This window comes from Coregonus lavaretus (assembly GCF_964263955.1).
Source record: "Coregonus lavaretus genome assembly, chromosome: 24".
Lineage (NCBI taxonomy): Eukaryota > Metazoa > Chordata > Actinopteri > Salmoniformes > Salmonidae > Coregonus > Coregonus lavaretus.
The window spans coordinates 22,907,764-22,929,373 of NC_140011.1; the positions used below are offsets into that span (position 1 = coordinate 22,907,764).

General features: G+C 44.1%; 1 protein-coding gene across 3 annotated transcripts in view; it reads right to left on the bottom strand.

Moving 5' to 3' along the window:
- Nucleotides 1–21,610, bottom strand: part of LOC311100275 (tyrosine-protein kinase ABL1-like) — a 50,110-nt gene that overhangs the window by 7,187 nt on the left and 21,313 nt on the right. Inside the window, exons 1-7 of one of the 3 annotated variants that reach the window (XM_084141129.1) lie at nt 15,595–16,191; nt 7,212–7,376; nt 5,506–5,801; nt 3,511–3,783; nt 3,063–3,147; nt 2,763–2,940; nt 708–892 (exon numbers count right to left, since the gene is read on the bottom strand). In XM_084141129.1, coding sequence (XP_083997255.1) covers nt 708–892; nt 2,763–2,940; nt 3,063–3,147; nt 3,511–3,783; nt 5,506–5,801; nt 7,212–7,376; nt 15,595–15,679 — 1,267 coding nt within the window. In that variant the 5' untranslated portion in view covers nt 15,680–16,191. Of the gene's footprint in view, nt 1–707; nt 893–2,762; nt 2,941–3,062; nt 3,148–3,510; nt 3,784–5,505; nt 5,802–7,211; nt 7,377–15,594; nt 16,192–21,610 lie in introns of those variants that run through there. The other 2 variants (XM_084141128.1, XM_084141130.1) reach the window with 2 other exon arrangements.

A 21,610-nucleotide genomic window follows, 5' to 3' on the forward strand; every position in this document is an offset into this window, starting at 1 on the left:
CGGTTATGACGCCGAACTGCAGTCAGGTCAAGACCCTTGTGAGGACGACGAGCAAGCAGATGAGCTTCCCTGAGACGTCTTCTGACAGTTTGTGCAGAAATTCTTTGGTTATGCAAAACCACAGTTTCATCAGCTGTCCGGGTGGCTGGTCTCAGACAATCCCGCAGGTGAAGTTGGATGTGGAGGTCCTGGCTTGGTGTGGTTACACGTGGCCTGCAGTTGTGAGGCCGGTTGGACGTACTGCCAAATTCTCTAAAACAACGTTGAATGAACATTCAATTCTCTGGTGGACATTCCTGCAGTCAGCATGCCAATTACACGCTCCCTCAAAACTTGAGACATCTGTGGCATTGTGTTGTGTGACAAAACTGCACATTTTAGTGGCCTTTTATTATCCCCAGCACAAGGTGCACCTGTGTAATGATCATGCTGTTTAATCAGCTTCTTGATATGCCATACCTTTCAGGTGGATGGATTAAATTGGCAAAGGAGAAATGCTCACTAACAAGGATGTAAACTAATTTGTGCACAACATTTTAGAGAAATAAGCTTTTTGTGCGTTTGGAAAATGTCTGGGATATTTTATTTTAGATCATGAAACATGGGACCAACACTTTACATGTGGTATTTATATTTTTGTTCAGTATAAGTAATTCTAAATATCAGAAATACATTTGTCTGAGTTACTTTGTCATATCCAAACTCACCCCAGACGTCAGATTTGATGGAGAACTTGTTGTACGCCAGGCTCTCTGGGGCAGTCCACTTGATGGGGAACTTGGCCCCAGCGTGGGCCGTGTACGTGTCCCCCGTCATCAGCCTGCTCAGCCCAAAGTCTGCCACTTTCACCAGGTGGTTCTCCCCTACCAGACAGTTACGGGCTGCCAGGTCCCTGGAGCAAAGACAGGAGACAGAGGGGGCATGGCGTCAAAGGCAGCACTATGTATTTATTTTGGATGGCAATCTCTTCTAATATCCATGTCTTGAAGTGTTGGAGTTGTGTGCGCACTTGAGCAAGAAGCGGAGTCTCGACAAGCTTGACAATCGACGAGAGGATATAAATCATATCACCTTCTATCATAAAACATGCTGGGGCAAAGTCAATCTCACAGCAAAAGCACACATACAGCGCATTCTTAAAGTATTCAGACCACTTGACTTTTTCCACTTTCTTACGTTACAGCCTTATTCTAAAATGTATTAAATTAAAATGTTTCCTCATCAATCTACACACAATACCCCATAATGAAAAAGCGAAAACAGTTTTTTTGAAATGTTTGCAAATCTATAAAAAAATTATATATAATAATAACTTATTCAGACCCTTTGCTATGAGACTCAAAATTGAGCTCAGGTGGATCCTGTTTCCATTGATCATCCTTTGATCATCCTTGAGATGTTTCTACAACTTGATTGGAGTCCACCTGTGGTAAATTCAATTGAATGGACATGATTTGGAAAGGCACACACCTGTCTATATAAGGTCCCACAGTTGACAGTGCATGTCAGAGCAAAAACCAAGCCATGAGGTCGAAGGAATTGTCCGTAGAGCTCCGAGACAGGATTGTGTCGAGGCACAGATCTGGGGAAGGGTACTAAAAAATGTCTGCAGCATTGAAGGTCCCCAAGAACACAGTGCCCTCCATCATTCTTAAATGGAAGAAATGTGGAACCACCAAGACTCTTCCTAGAGCTGGCCGCCCGGCCAAACTGAGCAATCAGGGGAGAAGGGCCTTGGACAGGGAGGTGACCAAAAACCCGATGGTCATTCTGACATAGCTCCAGAGTTCCTCTGTTGAGATGGGAGAACCTTCCAGAAGGACAACCATCTCTGCAGCACTCCACCAATCAGGCCTTTATGGTAGAGTGGCCAGACGGAAGCCACTCCTCAGTAAAAGGCACATGACTGCCCGCTTGGAGTTTGCCAAAAGTCACCTAAAGACTCTCAGACCATGAGAAACAATATTCTCTGGTCTGATGAAACCAAGATTGACCTCTTTTGCCTGAATAACAAGCATCACGTCTTGAGGAAACCTGGCACCATCCCTCCGGTAAAGCATGGTGGTGGCAGCATCATGCTATGGAGATGTTTTTCAGCGGCAGGGACTGGGAGACTAGTCAGGATCGTGGGAAAGATGAACAGAGCAAAGTACAGAGAGATCCTTGATGAAAACCTGCTCCAGAGCGTTCAGGACCTCAGACTGGGGCGAAGGTTCACCTTCCAACAGAACAACGACCCTAAGCACACAGCCAAGACAACGCAGGAGTGGCTTCGGGACAAGTCTCTGAATGTCCTTGAGTGGCCCAGCCTGAGCCCGGACTTGAACACGATCTCTGGAGAGACCTAACAGAGCTTGAGAGGATCTGCAGAGAAGAATGGAAGAAACTCCCCAAATACAGGTGTGCCAAGATTGTAGCGTCATACCCAAGAAGACTTGAGGCTGTAATCACTGCCAAAGGTGCTTCAACAAAGTACTGAGTAAAGGGTCCGAATACTTATGGAAATGTAATTTCAGTTTTTACATTTTTATAAATTTTCACACAAAAAGATGTTGAGGGGGGGAAAACAATTTAATCCATTTTAGAATAAGGCTATAACATAAGAAAATGTGGAAAAAGTCAAGGGGTCTGAATACTTTCCGAATGCACTGTATAATTTATTTGTCTAGGTCGAGAAGAGGACAAGTGATGAAAGAGTGAGGAGCAGGAAAGATGAGTGAAGAAGGGGAAGAAATGGGAAGAGAGAGAGTGTCATGTCTCACCTGTGGATGAAGTTCTTCCTCTCCAGGTACTCCATGGCGGAGGAGATCTGCGTGGCCATGTGGAGCAGTACCACAGCGTTCACCTCCTCCCTGTTACACTCCCTCAGGTAGTCCAGCAGGTTGCCATGGGTCATGAACTCTGTGATGATGTAGAACGGAGGCTCCCGCGTGCACACGCCTGACAGAGAGAGAGGGACAAAGTTAGTTACAGCACTGACAATGGCAGTACAGAGTTGCTTTTCAGGAAGAGACACTTATAGGACATCTGCAACTGAAAAGTGTTGTTCCACAGTAACTCACCCAGTAGCTGTACCAGGTTGGGGTGTTTGATCTCCTTCATGACAGCAGCCTCCTTCAGGAACTCCTCCACCTCCATGGTGTCCTCCTGAGTGGGTGAGAACAGGACTAGAGGGTCAACCACACACATCAGGAGAAAATACATTCAAACAGATAGCTACATCTAGAGGCCATCGTTACATGTTTTCTACATGGAACTACCTATAGAAGCTTTACAATAAGTGTGTTTGCTCAGCAGATGTCTCTGTTCTACACCTATGTGCCACCAGGAGGTGGTATACTCAGCACGGTTTCCAGTCTCAGATCCCATCACGTCATCTGAAACCGCACTCTTATTTTCCATCTGCCTAACTAAGATTTCAGCAGCTAACAGACGATATTGACATTGTCATTAACTCATTCTGATGGTCCAATCTCACTCCCTGAACTCCCAACAAATCTCCCTGCGTACCTTGAGGGTCTTGACAGCCACAGTGAGGCTGTACTTCTTCCAGACCCCCTCGTAGACCTCGCCATACTGCCCTCCTCCCAGCTTGTGCTTCATGGTGATGTCAGTACGCTCCATCTCCCACTTGTCGTAGTTGGGTGACACGCCGTAGATGGTGGGCTTGTTGCGTTTGGGCGCTGGGTAGTGCAGCGTGGTGATGAGGCCGTCGGCCACCGTGGAGTGGTGGTGCACCAGCTCTGCCAGGGTGTTAAAACGACTCTCAGACGACACGTATAGCTGGAGAGAGGGAGATGCCGTTTTGAGTTTACATTGTATGACTGTTAATCCCATAACAGATTGTATGACTTAAACCCATAACAGTAAGGAGATTCAGAAAAACGAGTTGTGGGTTTAAATCCAGCTCCATATGCTGCTGCAAGTATGAACAATGCAGCAAAGAGGATAGATTCTTCTGTAAAATGAACCAACTGAACTGGCTGGATAATATGTGGAATAGCAGCAACACTCTCAAAAAGCATTGGGAGCAAGAAATGCACTTTCCAGCTGCAGACAATCTCTGGTGAGGGATCTTGGTCAAGGCTGACTGGACACAGTCTTTTCCATTGTCCATGTCTTACATAAGACCTCAGTCCCAGATCCTGTGTTCAGTGTGCTATGCATGGCCTGTTCCACTCTAGAAACATTTTGTAGTCTGCACATCTTCACAAATGGATGGCTTTTTATAGTTTAACAGAATGTAAATGGATATAATGTAGGTAGGTACTGACTGAGCAGATGGATAGTTAAAGAAAAACCTGAAAAGAGCAGCATCCGAAGGTCTTGAACAATGAAGAGACTAAAGCTCCAGCTTGAACACTTACGTAAGCAGGGCCTGTCTCTCAGGAACAATCATCCCAGCAGGGGATCTATTTCATTAACGCAGGAATCTGGGCTGATCAGAATACTGTTAATCACTCAATCTGTGTTGCGTGGGGGTGATATGAGGAGTGTTCCACAGACAGGAGAGATGAGGTACAGATATTGGAAAAGTCTGCATTCCAGACGGCTGAATATAAGTACAGTGGGAGATAGTGGAACTGCAGGGGGTAGGGAGGGTGGGAGATTAAAAGTCTGTGTGTGCGTGTGTTAAAGTACGAGTGTGTGAGTCTGTGTGTGTGTGTGTGTGTGTGTGTGTGCTTGTGCTGGTCTGTCCTTGTCTGGTGGCTGCCGATCCACTCGCTCACCTCTGTGCAGTAAGGAATGCTGCAGTGGTTTACCTCAGCTGGCCGGACAGACAGCTGGGTCAAGAGAGGAGAGAAGACGGTTGGCAGACTGACTATCCTAATATTCATATATGGCTCCTTTCTCTGTCTCCTTTCCTCATGACCACTATTAAGGGTTGGTGTAGCACACAAGCAGGGTGTGTCCTAATAGTAATATAAGGCCTCCTTTCCTTCAAGCTCCCTTCAAACTGAGGTAGACAGTACAGGCTTCTACAATGAAAGATGATGATTATGATCGAGGTGAAAATATACTTGGTTGATACTGCACTATTGGGTCCTCATTTTTCCCACTGTCTGTATCTTCACCTGGATTTGGCCCCCAGCATCTTTCTGATACCTTTTGAGGTCAGCGGTCATGAAGGAGAGGAGAGGCCATTTTAGAGTGTTGGAACGTAGGCCTCTGACCTTAACCAGCTCCAGACCTGCCATGTCCAGACCTGCCATGTCCTCTCTAAATGAGCCTTTCCCAGAGGGGGTAGAATAAGCTGCTCTGTGGAGACCTCCACTAAAGCCCACTGACAGTCAGGCCACTTACAGCTGCCTCAGATAATCACTGTTAGCCAGAGAGAGAGATAAAACCACTGGCTGTTTAGAACTTGGGGACATAGTCTCTGGGGCACCATTTCATATAAAGATGTGCTGTGGTGATGTGATAGAATAGATGTTGGATGTTTGGGTGTGTACTGTCTGTGTGTACTGTCTGTGTGTACTGTCTGTGTGTACTGTATATCCTCACCTTCCCGTCGGAGGCCGTGTTGATCCTGTAGTGGTAGACGCGTCCCTCGTAGCGCAGTGAGATGGACCTCTGCCCGGGGCTGCTCTCGCTCTCCCTGACCAGGAAGCTGCCGTTGATGCCCGAGCTGAGCAGGTACTCTGCTGCGTTGCGCGACACAGGCCCATGGTACCAGCTGTGCTTCTCCAGGCTGTTGACCGGAGTGATGTAGTTACTGGGCACCCAGCCCTGGCCGTGGTTGGTCTGCGCCTCGCACCACTCCCCATTATGGTTGTAACCCAGGACTCGCAGCTTCTCTCCTGCACGGGGGACATGCCATTAGGGTGAAATCAGGGGAAACTACAGGGGGTATCTACAGTGAGACCTTATATGAGTATGGCAGGTGGTGTACATAGACACCACTCCAAGTAGGCCTATATTTCAACTGGCTACAGGATAAACTTCACATGTAAAAGAGACTTGCTATAGAATGGTTGCTTGCTATAAGTTACTAGTATAGTGACTATCCTCTCTATAAAGGTTCTAGATTTGACACAGTTGAGGCTATGCTTACGAGGAGACTGTGCTAACTGTTTTTCCATTTGCGTCATAGACAAACATGAAAGTGTTGTTAGTCTGAGGTGACACTATGCCACATGCCCACTATTCTGAAACTGAGCTAGGCTGGTCAATCTTTGACTCAGGAATCCACTGTATCTAATACAATGTTTACTCAGATTGTGACACTAGGTTTCTTTCCGTTGGTCTTGAGGTTAGCAGGGTTGACATCACTGTCTGCTCCCAGTTTTAGACTTAAGTTTACATAGCGGCTCAGCATAAAACTACAATTCACAAAACGCTTTACTGCAAGTGTCAATAGCTGATAATATACTTATTTCTAAACTTTAAGATTAAATCTGTGACTCTGAATAAATTGGAAGAACTTTTCAATTTGGAGGCATGAAGCAAACCCAACCCCCTAAATGTTTCTTATAAATTAGATGACCAAATAAATTAGACGACCTTATTTAATATATTACATAACATGTTTTGGATCTGTATTTCCTAGTCCTTTAAAGTTTTCCTCTGCATCCCATCCTCCACGCTCTCTCTCCTGCAACTGCTGCATTGTTTTCCAGCTGCTCCAGTGGAAAGAACTTGCGTGTGAGCGGACAGCCAGGAAGTGAGCGTCATAGGGAGAGATAGGGAACGGGACGCAAATATGTGGGTTTCCAGTCAGATACGTCACACTCGAAACCCTCCCCATCCCCCTGGGAGGGCACTGTACCCATCTCAGCACAGTCAGAAGTTTAAGGAAGAGGAGAACACTCATGCACACACACACTCCGTCTGTCCTGTTTAACTGCTGCGACTGAGGGCCGTTTTGCACATTGACCCCATGACCAGTGACTGAGGCAGATCCCTGACCACAATATTCCCAGAGGGAGTATTTTCACAAAGCCTGATGCTCTCTGGGCTATGATGGACGGTTTTATTGTTAATCGTTTCAGAGCACAGATAAATGGTTTTCTGACGGCTGTCTGGATGGAAAATGAATGTACTCTCACAGAGATGGACTCACAGCGCAGAGCTGGGGGCCGTTCCATTTCATGTCACGTCATAGTAGTGAAACTCAATTCCTGAATTGACAAGAATTTTAAGATATTGATCCCAACTCCCACCGAGACAGAATCTCTCTGTCACCTCACACACACACACGATTCTCTTACCTTTAGTTATGCTGAGAGTGTTGTCCCCACTGGCCACAAAGTCATAGAGTGCAACAAACAGGTTGGGGTCATTCTCGCTGGGTCCGGACAAAAGATTTTCTTTGGAGTTCCAGCGGGCTGCTTCTGTCAGACCCTGGGGCTCAAAGTCTGGTCTCTGGAGAGCTTCTGGAACATACAACAGACAGGTCCAACATTAGAACATGTCTTTATCTATTAAACAAATGGACTTTGAGGAAAAGAGAGTCGCTCAGATCTGTGTTAAATAAACCAACAACAAGGTGAATAGCCTTCCTATCACCTTGTCATAGAAACATAGCCTGGGTTCCAGTCTGTTTAGCTTTCATTCCTTGTCATGCTTAATGTCAAATTCATCAGGAGTTGGCAAGAGAGCAGAAACAGACTTGCACCCAGGCTAATACAGAGAAAGCAGAAAAAGAGAAAGCAATGCTTAATGTGCTGGCATTTCAGAACAGGTATTGTCACTGCTTCAGTCTATTCCATGGACACACACAGACACTAACACATTCACACCTGTATGTGTTCTTTTAAAAATATACTCCAGAGACTTCTGAGAACCTCCCCACGTCACATCGAAGGAACATTTCCCCTGCACAGCTGCTGTGATTTGACTATGGTATTAAAGGCAGCAATATTAACTGAGATCTTTAATAAAAGGCCAGTCCAATAACATAGTCCATCTTTCCACTACCTGTACGTTTCATTTCCTGGAGTTCCAGGCTTTCCTTTCAATTTCAATACTTTGTTTTCAATAACAAGACTCTCCAATAAGAGTTGGCCCATCATTGTCTCTAATTTTGTAGTGAGAGGGGAAATTCGAGCTGCGTTAAACTTCCAATTAGGGCTGGAATAACAGGCACTTCAACCACAGATTATGCTCATTATACTCAAATAATGGGACTTTGAGAGGGCTTTGGATGCAACGTCAAGGTTACCAGAACTGGAATGAGTTGCAGAGAGGAGAGGTGGAATACATAGAGAAGGAAAGAGAAAGGGAAAGAGATAGAAGAGGGCCCACACAGTGACTTCATTGTGTGGCCAGCGTCGCTGTCAGCACACGTGTTTCAGCACCTTGCAGCTCTCAGACACTAGGACCAGGGAGAGGCATTTGATCATCTGCTGAGGCCATAGAGATACCAGAGAGAAAGGACAAAGCTATGGGTAGTAGGCTAGCCTACTAAGCTTGTGCAAAAATATTCAGTTCAAGAGAAAGGCATGCTGTGATATATTGAGCACTGATCCTTGATTGTTATGATTTTCATCTGTATCTTATGTCAAACCAACACCTTTTGTGTAGGTGATAAGTGTTGGGTGGTCAACTGAGCCCTGGCAGAGCAATCTGGTGAAATGCAGAGAGGTAGACTATTTGGTGATCTACTGTGGAGCCACATTACATGATGAGATCGACTGAAAGGGAGAAAGATGGGATAAATCCATGGTCACCACAAACAGCTGACAGTCTGGGCGCTGGACTCTAACTGGGCACATGACAGAGATTAGGGATGTGCATGATTAACATTCCTGAGGAGTCTGTGATAAGAGCATAGAGGCATCTGAACACTTTCTGCTCCCCAGCACTGGTAGAGCAGGGGTATTCAACCACGGGTTAGCACATAAAAAAAAAAAAAAATTTAAACAAAGAAAACTACTTATTGTTGGCAACAACAGAGTAAACACATTTTAAAGTACATACCTAGAGTAGAAAAGAGGATAATCTTCTTTCTAATTATGTCAACTCCTAATATTGTGCAAATTACACTCACTGGCGTATCTGACATAGGCTTTGGAAAAAGTACTCGCGAATAGGCTACTTCGGCTTTCTTGACTTGGACATTTGTTTTTGCCAACACATGGCTAACCGTTGTTTAACCAGCTAATAGTGCTGAGCGATTAACGGTCATTTAATTTTGGGGGGGTTATTAAACTACTAATTGACCGACGTCGGCCCAATTACTTGAATTCCATTTAGTTCTGTTTTTTTTTTGTGAGCCCAACACGTAGTTGTCTCTAGAGCGAAATCAAATAATTCACGAAAGAAATCAAGTCAAGAGGACGCTGGGCTGAAGGGGGTTGTAGTTTTCATTAAGCAAATATTCAGTTCAGCGCAGAAACGTGGTAATTAACTACAATGACCATAATCCATTGCGCCAGTTTTCCCTGGCTCAGACGGATCAGAGGGGAAAAGGAGAAGCGAGAGGTTTCACCAAAGATGTTCTAATTGTTCCATCTGTGGTTTCACTCTCGCCAAACTCTTCAAAATAAGCCCAATGCGTTTTTATGGGCTTACTTTGGACCTAAGCTTGTCGCCTGCCTTCCCGCCTTTAGGACAACGACTCCCATTAGGGTGGAGACATCAAATCAAATTTTATTTGTCACACGTGTTTAGCAGATGTTATAGCGTGTGTAGCGAAATGCAAGATATGTAAACATTATTAAAGTGACTGTAAACATTATTAAAGTGACTAGTGTTCCATTTCTTAAAGTGGTCAGTGATTTCAATAGGCAGCAGCAGCCTCTAATGTGCTAGTGATGGCTATTTAACATGGCCTTGAGATAGAAGCTGTTTTTCATTCTCTCGGTCCCAGCTTTGATGCACCTGAACTGACCTCGCCTTCTGGATGATAGCGGGGTGAACAGGCAGTGGCTCGGGTGGTTGATGTCCTTGATGATCCTTTTGGCCTTCCTGTGACATTGGGTGCCGTATGTGTCTTGGAGGGCGGGTAGTTTGCCCCCGATAATGCGTTCATCAGACCGCATCACCCTCTGGAGAGGCCTGCGGTTGCGGGCGGTGCGGTTGCCGTATCAGGTGGTGATACAGCCCGACAGGATGCTCTCAATTGTGCATCTGTAAAAGTTTGTGAGGTTTTTAGGTGCCAAGCTGAATTTCTTCAGCCTCCTGAGGTTGAAGAGGCTCTGTTGCGCCTTCTTCACCACACTGTCTGCGTGGGTGGACCATTTCAGTTTGTCGGTGATGTGTACGCCAAGGAACTTGAAGCTTTCCACCTTCTCCACTGTGGTCCCGTCGATGTGGATAGGGGGGTGCACCCTCTGCTATTTCCTGAAGTCCATGATCATCTCCTTTGTTTTGTTGATGTTGAGTGAGAGGTTATTTTCCTGGCACCACACTCCCAGAGCCCTCACCTCCTCCCTGTAGGCGGTCTCGTCATTGTTGGTAATCAAGCCTACTACTGTTGTGTCGTCTGCAAACTTGATGATTGAGTTGGAGGCGTGCTTGGCCACACAGTCATGGGTGAACAGGGAGTACAGGAGGGGGCTGAGCACGCACCCTTGTGTTTCCCCAGTGTTGAGGATCAGCGAAGTGGAGATGTTGTTTCCTTCCTTCAACACCTGGGGGCGGCCCGTCAGGAAGTCCAGGACCCAGTTGCACAGGGCGGGGTTCAGACACAAGGCCTCAAGCTTGATGATGAGCTTGGAGGGTACTGTGGTGTTGAATGCTGAGCTATAGTCAATGAACAGCATTCTTACATAGGTATTCCTCTTGTCCAGATGGGATAGGGCAGTGTGCAGTGTGATGGCGATTGCATCGTCTGTGGATCTATTGGGGCGGTAAGCAAATTGAAGTGGGTCTAGGGTGACCGGTAAGGTAGAGGTGATATGATCCTTGACTAGTCTTCTCAAAGCACTTAATGATGACAGAGGTGAGTGCTACAGGGCGATAGTAATTCAGTTCAGTTACCTTTGCTTTCTTGGGTACAGGAACAATGGTGGCCATCTTGAAGCATGTGGGAACAGCAGACTGGGAAAGGGAGAGATTGAATATGTCCACAAACACACCAGCCAGCTGGTCTGCGCATGCTCTGAGGACGTGGCTAGGGATGCCGTCTGGGCCTGGCAGCCTTGCGGGGGTTAACATGCTTAAATGTCTTAATCACGTCGGCCATGGAGAAGGAGAGGCCACAGTCCTTGGTAGTGGGCCTCGTCAGTGGCACTGTGTTATCCTCAAAGCGGGCGAAGAAGGTGTTTAGCTTGTCTGGAAGCGAGACGTCGGTGTCGGCTGGTTTTCCTTTTGTAGAATCTTGTCATTATTTCCAGACCTCTGGACTGATACACTTTTACGCCTGCTACGTTGATACACACAGACTGCATAGACCACGAGAGAGGAATGTACACAACACAATGACGAGGGAGACAGTTTGTGAAAGTATGCCTAATCTACTTTGAAGAACTAATACAATTATATCGTCAGACAGCTCTGCAGCATATTTAGGCAAGCTAGTTAAATAGGATGGCTAAAGACAGCACAGTATGGGGAGCACATAATGTTAGATGGCCAGGCTGGCTGACTGCTACTGCCTGAGGAAAGATGATTACTTTAAGGAATTAAAATAATTAAGTCATCAAATAAACACTAAGTAATATACACAACTGAAATATTTAATTATTTCATAGTAATTTCCTATTTTTCTATTAATGTCTACCCAATGTGATCAGAGACAATGGAATATTTTCAATGTTTTGTATTTGAATATTCACTATTTGGGGCTTTGGAATTGTTACGTCATCATTTCATCACCAAAATTGAAAACTGTGATAATTTTTTCATAATTGAACCGAAACAACCTAAAAAAGCACTAATCTCTCAGCACTACCGGCTAAACAGCTGATCTTAGCAAAAATGTGTTTGGAGTTACCTTTCTAGCAAACATGCTGACCACACCGCTCGCGTTCCATGCACGAGCGTTGCAAAATAAATACATTTACACAGACATGTTATTCAATCATTTCATCCAAACTGCTAACGAGCATCTGCGTAGCCCAGGCGCTAAAATAGAACTTGGTTCTATGTTTGAGGCTTGACGCGCTGCAAGTCCCGCCTCTCCCATCTCCTCATTGGTTTTTAGGAGCATATACCCACGTAGGTGATTGAAAGATGAACTGAGGTCCACACGCCAGTCCAGTTGGTGGTGTTAATGCACCTTAAGGTTGGTTGCCAACCGCCATATAAAGTCCACAGAAGAAGAAGACTAAAGGAGGAGAGATTACTAGAAACTAACTAGGTTACCCTTTGATCTGTGGATTAATTGTCGGAGTAGAAAACACACGATTTTGTGTGACTCAAAGTGGGTCAAAATTCTACAAAGATCAAGAAAAAAGGACCTTGTGCATTTCAGGTAAAATAACAACCCAATGTGTGTGCCCGGTCTAATCAGCATGTAATAGGCTGTTAAGAGTTTACACTTCCTATTCCAATTATAATGTGGGGAGTAGGCTTGGGCGGTATACTGTATATAGCATATACCGGGGTATTTGGAAATAGCCACGGGATGGTTTTTCAATACCGTCAATACCGTTTAAACCATTTGTGAAGTTGTTTTTATAAACTTGAATATTTGTAGCTACTTTAAGTAAATACCTGCAGTCAACTTGTGCAATACGTTAGGAGATAAAGATTGCGTTCTTCATTTTACCCGTCACATAATTTTTCATTATGAAGCTTACCGGTAGTCCCCAGTCATGTGGTGTTTGTATACAAGCACACAATGACTAGAGACCGGAGCCTTGTGAGTCACTCACTGTTGTGCAGCATGCGCCAGGTGATCTAGTTACAGTATGGAATTCACAACTAAATGTTTGCCAGCTAGATATCTTATAACTATAACTATTAAGTTACTGCAGTTGTGCATTTTGTTTTCTAATTTAGTAGCTAGTTAGCTATCTAGCTAAGTGTTAGCTTCTTCCAAAATCAAGCTTTGTATGGTAACAGCAGAGAATCCCCTCCTGGATCAAGAGCCTTGCTATCTAATATTTGTTTTGTGCTTGCAGCAACCTTGTGCTTGCAGCAAAACAACTGTAGGTACTTGTATACATTTATGAGCTGGGATGTCTGTCCTGAAAATACAGTAGTTTAGGTCAGAGATGCGCTCATTAGCATTTAGTTAGCATTCGCCATGGGATTTTACATATACTTGTTAGCATTGCTAACCTTCGGATTACAGAGGCTGTGGGGTTAGAAAATAGTGCCCCTTGTGTTCAGTGCCAATATTACCACAAGGTCGGTATGAAGGTATGACAATCTTGATACCGCCTAAGTCTAGTGGGGAGGTCAAAATAATGGAAAACTATCTACCAAATCTATTAATTTGGCAAGGAGAATGTTGATTACTTCTCCTTGCCATTATCATTCACCTGATGATAAGACAGCTAATTTTTTGCTAACGTATGATGGGGGTCCCTGGGTCGCCAGTTTGCCTGGGAGGGGGTCCCTTGGCAGGAAAAGGATGAAGACCCCTGTGGTAGAGGAGTGTCCTGATAACGGCGGAGTGTGATTGCAGAGCAAAACTTCACCATTCAGACAATGATCAGAAAATAAGGTCTCTCAATCTATAATCATTCTGGACATTTGAGAACGACCCAAACCAAAAATCTAAAAACAACAGAACCTGTATCTTTCTAACTATAGGCTACAAGTGCAAGGGTGAGCATGAGGAATGACAGCTTGATTTCTTAAAGTGAGCGACTGAAATCAATCGAACTCCAAGGCTATGATTCAATCCGCAAAAGATCAACGCTTAGATTTTGTAGAATGAATATGGGCAGGCGGGGGCTGTCTGGTGAGGAAATAAGACAGATGGAGGAAGATAAACATATGAGTGTACTGGGTAAGAAATGAGAGGAGAGGGGGTAGACTGGTCATAAGTGTGTGGGCACTAACAGCGCATCCCGCCTACACATGTACATTTTACTGACCTCAAATACCTCTGCTCTTAGTGAGGAGTGACAGCAGACAGACATACTGCATGACATGACAGCATACTCAGAGAGAGGGAGAGAGAGAGAGAGAGAGAGAGGGAGAGAAATGGAATGAGACTTAAAATGAGGCTAGAAAGAGAGGAAAAAGAGAAACCCTCAGCAGTTGCTAGTGGAGAGGCTATAACTACAGCATATCCTGGATGGATCGATGGGGGAGAGAATCCATCAAGCAGTGATTAACTATGTGTGGAACTCTTGACAGCTATGACAGAGTTTGTATGAGCAACAGGGATGAATTTCAACTAACCACAAACACACTGACAGAACAGAGGATACAGAGATTGGCCAAGTGGAGTTTATCACTACCTCCTTGACCTCTGAGATCAAAACAGTGACTAGGGCCATTAGAATCCAAACAACAGTCCAGTTCCATGACGTAGAACCAAGCCACTTGAGGCGAAGTTGGAGGGAGGGAAAATAAGTCACGCTTGGGTGATTCTGTTGCATCACCTCGCTGTCGACACCTGTGACTGGTGACGAAGAGCTTGACGCTGGATCAAGCATGAGATCTGGAGGTCTAACCACTGTTTAGAGATCCTATCTGGATCTGTGGCTGGTGCCCGCTGTAGACTAGTTCTCTCCCCCCAGCTCTACTGTGATTAGGTCAAACATTGGTACACTAAACATGAGGGTGAGTGAACCTGCCACACAGAGAGGGACAGGTGTAAAATGCTAGGCTTTATTGACTGCAGAAGAATTTGCCACACATAAGGCTATGAGTAATGTAAACTGAAAGATAGGTAAATTGTGGGCTAACTTTCTTCTTGCAAATTCAGTAAGTGGATATCCTTCCAAGGAGAGATTTGCTAATTTTTTCCAGGAAATACAGAAAACGTCATTCCAATTTAGAGACAGTTTTTTCATTTTTGGTCTATGTGTGTATGTAACTACCGCTATATGAAAGTGTGTGTTAAAGTTATTTATCAACATCCACTTTGCTGGAAAGTGTTCCAGGACTACAGTATATTGTCTATTAAATCATTTTGTTGTGCAATCCTTGGCACATGGTGCATTTCAGAGTCTTCCATTACAAATCAATTAGACTGTTGAAACTCAATGTACCCCGGATTTCCCCGAATTTCATTAATCTTTGATTCAGGCTAATCTATTTAGCTCATCTTTGTTTCAAGTAGGACAGAGCGTAGGCTTGGAAAATAATTACAATGGTACACTATAAGGCCTATAGTCTTAAACCTCTATAACTCAGTTGAACTTTTCTTTGCACTCAATGTAGAAAAGGAATAAACAAGATGCAAATCTTAGCAAAGAGTGAAAAGGAAACCCTCATAAACAAAAGTAAAACAGGCCCAGCCTGGAATCAGATGTCCTTGTATTCTCTTCTCCCCCTTCTTTACTCTGCAGCAAGCCAGTGTGTCTGGCTTCCTTCTCCCTCCACTTTCCAGAGCCCAGGAACGACAGAGGCCTCACACGGAGAGATAGCTCATCTTCTCCCTCTCTCTACCCCTGCCCAGCGCAATTAACTACCCTACAGTGTCCTCTCCTTCTCTGACCATCTTTGTCTTTCTCTAAGAATAAATTTCAAAACAACCTTATACTCCATACCAACCCCTACTGCCGTTCCTCAAATTCTTACCTTCCAAGTAGCAGCTGGAGGAGGACGAGAGGCCTTTCTTAGATTTACACCCCACCAATTTCAGGCAAATCTCCAACATTTTCATTTGCTTTCTTTCGCTTCCACTTGAAAAATCCTGTTCGTTTATCGGCCCAGTGTCCCTTATGTTTCCTTTTGCCGGCAGATCAAAAGAAAAAAAGGTAAAAATGTCCCCTAGTCTGTCTTGAAAAGACAAAGAACAAAAAAAATAACAAGGGCTTCTGCTTTTCTCCTCTCAGAATCTTTGGCTGTTGTGACCCCCTTTTCTCTCCTCTCTTCCACCAAACAAAAGCGAACTGTGCTGCCCGGCAAAGTCTACAAACTTTGTAGTCCTAGCGGCTCCATCTTTTTTTCTCTCTGGTTTTGGTTAGCTCCTCTGCGGAGGAGGCAGAAGCGACCCAAAAGTGTACCCGTTCTGGCCGAAAGCTGGCTGGACATGCGGATGTGTCAGTTGAGTGGGTATTAAGGCAGTCCGGATGGTGCCATTCCCTCTCCTGTCCCCTGTGTGTGTGTCCGTTAGCATGAGAAGCACAGGGACTCGTGCTACAGGCTGCCAACAAAGGGCCTCTTTCAGGCTCTGCCTGCTGCACTGAATGACATCAGATGGCTGGGCCCTCCCACCTCCCCCAATACACACTCAAGAGAGAGAGAGAACTACTACACACACACACCAAGAGGAACGCAAACAGAAAGGGTACAAAAAACGCATCCAAAGCGACAGATGATTGACAACCAAATTTGAAGTTGACGTAAATGTAAGTTAAAACTGAAAGATCCAGTCAGATGTTTCTCTTTGTCCTTCTGTTGGAGAGTCACAAGACACTTTTTCAAAAGCCTTTCTCCAACACTTCAAACTCCCATCCCTACTTTTCCTTCTCCCCCTCTGTTTCCCCCTCTCTCTTGCTCAGATCTGAAATGCTTACAGGTTAAAGAATGGGGTCTGGAAGCCGGCTGGCTTTTTAAAAGCACAATAGCTTGAGCTCAGAGTAGAGAGCTTTTCCGCAGTCAGATAACAGAGAAAAGTATGCCCTCCCCCTGAGCCCTTCCTTAACTTTTTACACTGCTCAAATAAGGTTAAATTGCCAACTGGAGGTGAACTGCGATAATTGTGAAATCTAATATGTCTCAACTGATAAAATAGACTTTAATCTAAAATAAACATGCAGGGCCATGTGCTTCTAGTGAGTGAATGTTAGACAATTTCTGTGAGGAACAAAGAATCTTTGGCAGAAGTCAGGCACTCTTTCGACATGCCTTTCTCTAGCTCTGTCTTCCCTCAGCTGTCTTTTTAGAGTGGCCATACTTAACTCAACAATGGGTTGTGTCATACTTCTGCATCTTATGCCTTGAAATGTTATCAACAAGAGTCACTAGAATGAATAGGCTATAAAACAGGCACGATCACGTGGTCTGTCCAAAACCAGAACATTTACAATAAAAAGGTGCAGCGGTAATTGTGGGCAAATTAAGAGTTACCGCTTTAGACAGAAGGCAATGTTAAATATAGGTATTCTTTGGATAGATTTCTGACTTCAGTCATGAGCAGTATCCCTCAAAACTGCTGATTATTCACTTTCCTTGCCTTTATGCAGACGCTAAATTAAAAAGTGTGTGTAATACCACTTCAGCGGGTGACTCCAGACTGGCGGGAACCTTAGATCTGTCACTCCACAGCCAAGAAGCACGCTAGCTGGCTAACACGCTATAGACTAGATCTGACACTCCACAGCCAAGAAGCACGCTAGCTGGCTAACACGCTATAGACTAGATCTGTCACTCCACAGCCAAGAAGCACACTAGCTGGCTAACACGCTATAGACTAGATCTGTCACTCCACAGCCAAGAAGCACGCTAGCTGGCTAACACGCTATAGACTAGATCTGTCACTCCACAGCCAAGAAGCACGCTAGCTGGCTAACACGCTATAGACTAGATCTGTCACTCCACAGCCAAGAAGCACGCTAGCTGGCTAACACGCTATAGACTAGATCAAAAATAAGGGAACATTTACAAATTATCCAATGGATTATTTAAATTTTCTGGTAAAAAAGTGGCGGTGCAAAGAAAAGCTGTTTGGCTCAGCTCAGTTGCGACTCCGAAGAGGAAAAACTTTGTAGATGTTTCTGATTAATAAACAATGCCATGCTTCAAGCCCAAATATGTCACTGACTAAAACAGGAACTTATTGACATCAATCGTTGTGCAACATCATGGGTAGCTCAGTTGGTAGAGCATGGCGTTTGCAACGCCAGGGTTGTGGGTTCGATAAAATTATGTATGCACTAACTGTAAGTCGCTCTGGATAAGAGCGTCTGCTAAATGACTAAAATGTCAATGTAAATGTATGCGCTGTGCATTGTCTTTCAGCTGAAAAAAAAGTAAATTTCCACTTTAAGGCTACCCAATGGACTGTGGATCCAAAAGCATCATAGGTTTGTATTGGTCAACTTTTTCATTCCAGTTACTGTATCTTAACTGTATGACTAATGTTGGGCGTGGAGGGGGATGACATCTAGGCATCTATAGGCCAGAGGTTCTCAAAATGGGGTCCGCTATTGAATGTTACCAACAACAGATTAAACGACTTTTGGCCAAGGGATCCGTGGAATAAGTTTAAAGTGTGTAACACAATACAACAAGGTCATATTATTCATCAACACTTTGTTCTTAACCCTGGGCAACATGGGCCTGGGAGACTCACAGGGATATTGGTATCCACAGTCCTTCACTAATTATCCACTAACTCAATACTATTATTATTTGTTTTACATAAACGCACTGTAATTTAAGCTTTAAAACTGCGATGTTCTCTCTCTGCCTCATAGCAAAATGTGTAGAATTGCAGGATATTAGCTTGAAAACTGCTAAATGTTATTTTCAATGCCAAGAGATGGGCCTTTAAAATGTTCCTTTCCAGGGCCCCGAGACTTGGTTTGTCCGGCCATGCACTGCCTAAGTCATAGTAAAACCCCTTGTATGCTATTTTTATATCACTCAAGTTGTGTTCTGATTATGAGGGGGTTCCTGATGAATATGCTATCACAAAAGGGGTCCCCCGGCCCCAAAAAGTTTGAGAACCCCTGCTATAGGGCATCCTGACACATGGTGTGAGACTTAGTAATGACCTAAGTTCCCAGAGCATACAGTCACATGCCACCAGGCCCTACATCCTCTCAGCCTGGCATGGTAAACGTGTCATCTCACCCACACACTAATCAAAGAGAAACGCACCTGCTTCCTCCATCTCCCCGAAACTCCATTAACTCACCATAGAGCGGAGAGGGGATGAGGAGATATGGAGAGAAGGCGCTGTGAAAAAGCGAGGGGGGAAAAGGTTGCAGATGGAGAAACACGAAGCGTATTGTTTGGTGATAAGCTCCTAAGAGAATTAATCCATTGCGTTTCATATAATCCGTCTCTCTGTGTGTTAACAGTTAGCTGACATACACAGGATGATTTTCGGCCCTTTTCCTATTTTGCTCCATTCTCTGATCCCTTTTTCCAACCCCTCCAGCACAGGAGAGATAAACTAAACAAAGCAACGTGGCGGAAACACCTTTCAGATAACATTTTAGTGTTGACAAAAACCCTTACACAGCTTTGTGATTACATGGGACAAGGAAAATATTCAGACCATGTCCAGGTAGTATCCGATATTTTAAAAGTGACAATTATGTGGAAAATTGAGTAATTTCACACTTGCCCCTCTAGTGTATGTCACCTAGGAATGCATTTGAAGAACTTCATTTGAAAAAAAAATATTAAATGTCCAATTGGTAATTACAGCTGCTATGACCTTTGACTAATATGGACGATATCTGGTACAAAGGACCATGAAAAGGAGTAAAAGGCCTCCTCGGATAGGTAGTAGAGTGGTGATAGGTAGACATTACCAATAAACTGAAGAGGAAGTAACCATAGGTTTCCAACACAACAGAAACACTGGTATTGCCAGGGAATACGGATCTACAGTGCCTTCAGAAAGTATTCACCCCCCTTGACTTATTCCACATTGTGTTACAGCCTGAATTCAAAATGGATTAAATAGATTTTCTCTCTCCCATCTACACACAATACCCCCTAATGACAAAGTGAAAACATGTTTTTAGAAAATGTAGCAAATTTATCGAAAATGAAATACAGAAATATCTCATTTACATACAGTGCCTTCAGAAAGTATTCACACCTCTTGACTTTTTCCAAATGTTGTTATGCGCCTGAATTTAAAATGGATTAAATTGAGATTTTTTTGTCACTGGCCTACACACAATATCCCATAATGTCAAAGTGGAATTATGTTTACAAATTAATTAAATATGAAAAGCTGAAATGTCTTGAGTAAATAAGTATTCAACCCCTTTGTTATGGCAACCCTAAATAAGTTTGGGAGTAAAAACGTGCTTAACAAATCACATAAGTTGCATGGACATACTGTGTGCAATAATAGTGTTCTACATGATTTTTGAATGACTAACTCATCTCTATACATGTCTGTAAGGTCCCTCAGTCGAGCAGTGAATTTCAAACACAGATTCAACCACAAAACCAGGGAGGTTTTCCAATGCCTCGCAAAATGTATGTAGTTCTGTCCTTGAGCTGTTCTTGTCTATTAATGTTTTGTATTACGTCATGTTTCATGTTTTGTGTGGACCCCAGGAAGAGTAGCTGCTGCTTTTGCAACAGCTAATGGGGATCCTAATAAAATACCAAAGAAGGGCAGCTATTGGTAGATTGATTTTTCTTTTTACGCAGACATTGAATATCCCTTTGAGCATGGTGAAGTTATTAATTACACTTTGGATGGTGTATCAATACACTCAGCCACTACAAAGATACATGCATCCTTCCTAATTTAGTTGCCGGAATGGAAAGAAACCGCTCAGCGATTTCGCCATGAGGCCAATAGTGACTTTTAAAGAGTTACAGAGTATTATTGCTGTGATAGGAGAAAACTGAGGAAGGATCAACAAGATTGTAGTTACTCCACAATACTAACCTAAATGACAGGTTGAAGACTTATTGACTCGAGACATTACAGCTTTTTATTTTTAAATAATCTGTAAAAATTAAAAAATTAAAATTTGACATTATGGGGTATTGTGTATAGAAAAACAATCTCAATTTAATCAATTTTAAATTCAGGCTGTAACAACAAAATGTGAAACAAGTCAACGGTTGTGAATACTTTCTGAAGGCACTGTATATAATCCTGGCAGCTTTCTGCCAACTGCCCTATAGTCACATCCAGACATGGGACTAAGAGCGAGGACGTCAGTCAGTTTATCATCAAGTCGTCTTAGCGTCTCTCTCAAACACACTAGGTGTAAGTAACCTAAGCTGAACATTTAACACACACGTCTCACATGTACCAGGAGACTAACAATGTCACAAATGTCAGCCATGCAAAGCTTGGCCATCGTCCTGCCCATCTTAGTGTGGGAACGTGAGGTATTAGACCCAGAATTCTAATTAGAGAAACAGAGAGGCGCCCAGCTGTAGTTCAAATCAGCATTTGTAGTGTTATTACACCATACTAGCCTCCTCATTCCATCGCTGTGCCTAACTAGCCTAGCGCCATCAGTGTTCGACTCCCTCAACTTACCTCGGTCAGTCAGACAGTGAGGAACCAGGCATGTGTGTTTACTCAGGGTCACTGGAGAACGCAGCCTGGGTGTCTCGGCCTTGCAGGCCTGGGGATGAGGAGAGGGGTTTTGGGTTCCACATATCCCCCATCAGCATGGCACAGCTGGGGTGGGAGATGGGCCACTCAGGGTGGGGCACGGGTGTAAGGTTTTGGGTAGGGTAGTGTGTAAGGCAACCGGGGTGATAACTCAATGGTGTGTGTGTGTACATGCATATCTGCCTCTGTACCGATGACTTGGCGACTACATACAGTGAGGGAAAAAAGTATTTGATCCCCTGCTGATTGTGTACGTTTGCCCACTGACAAAGAAATGATCAGGTTTCTTTGAACAGTAAGAGACAGAATAACAAAATA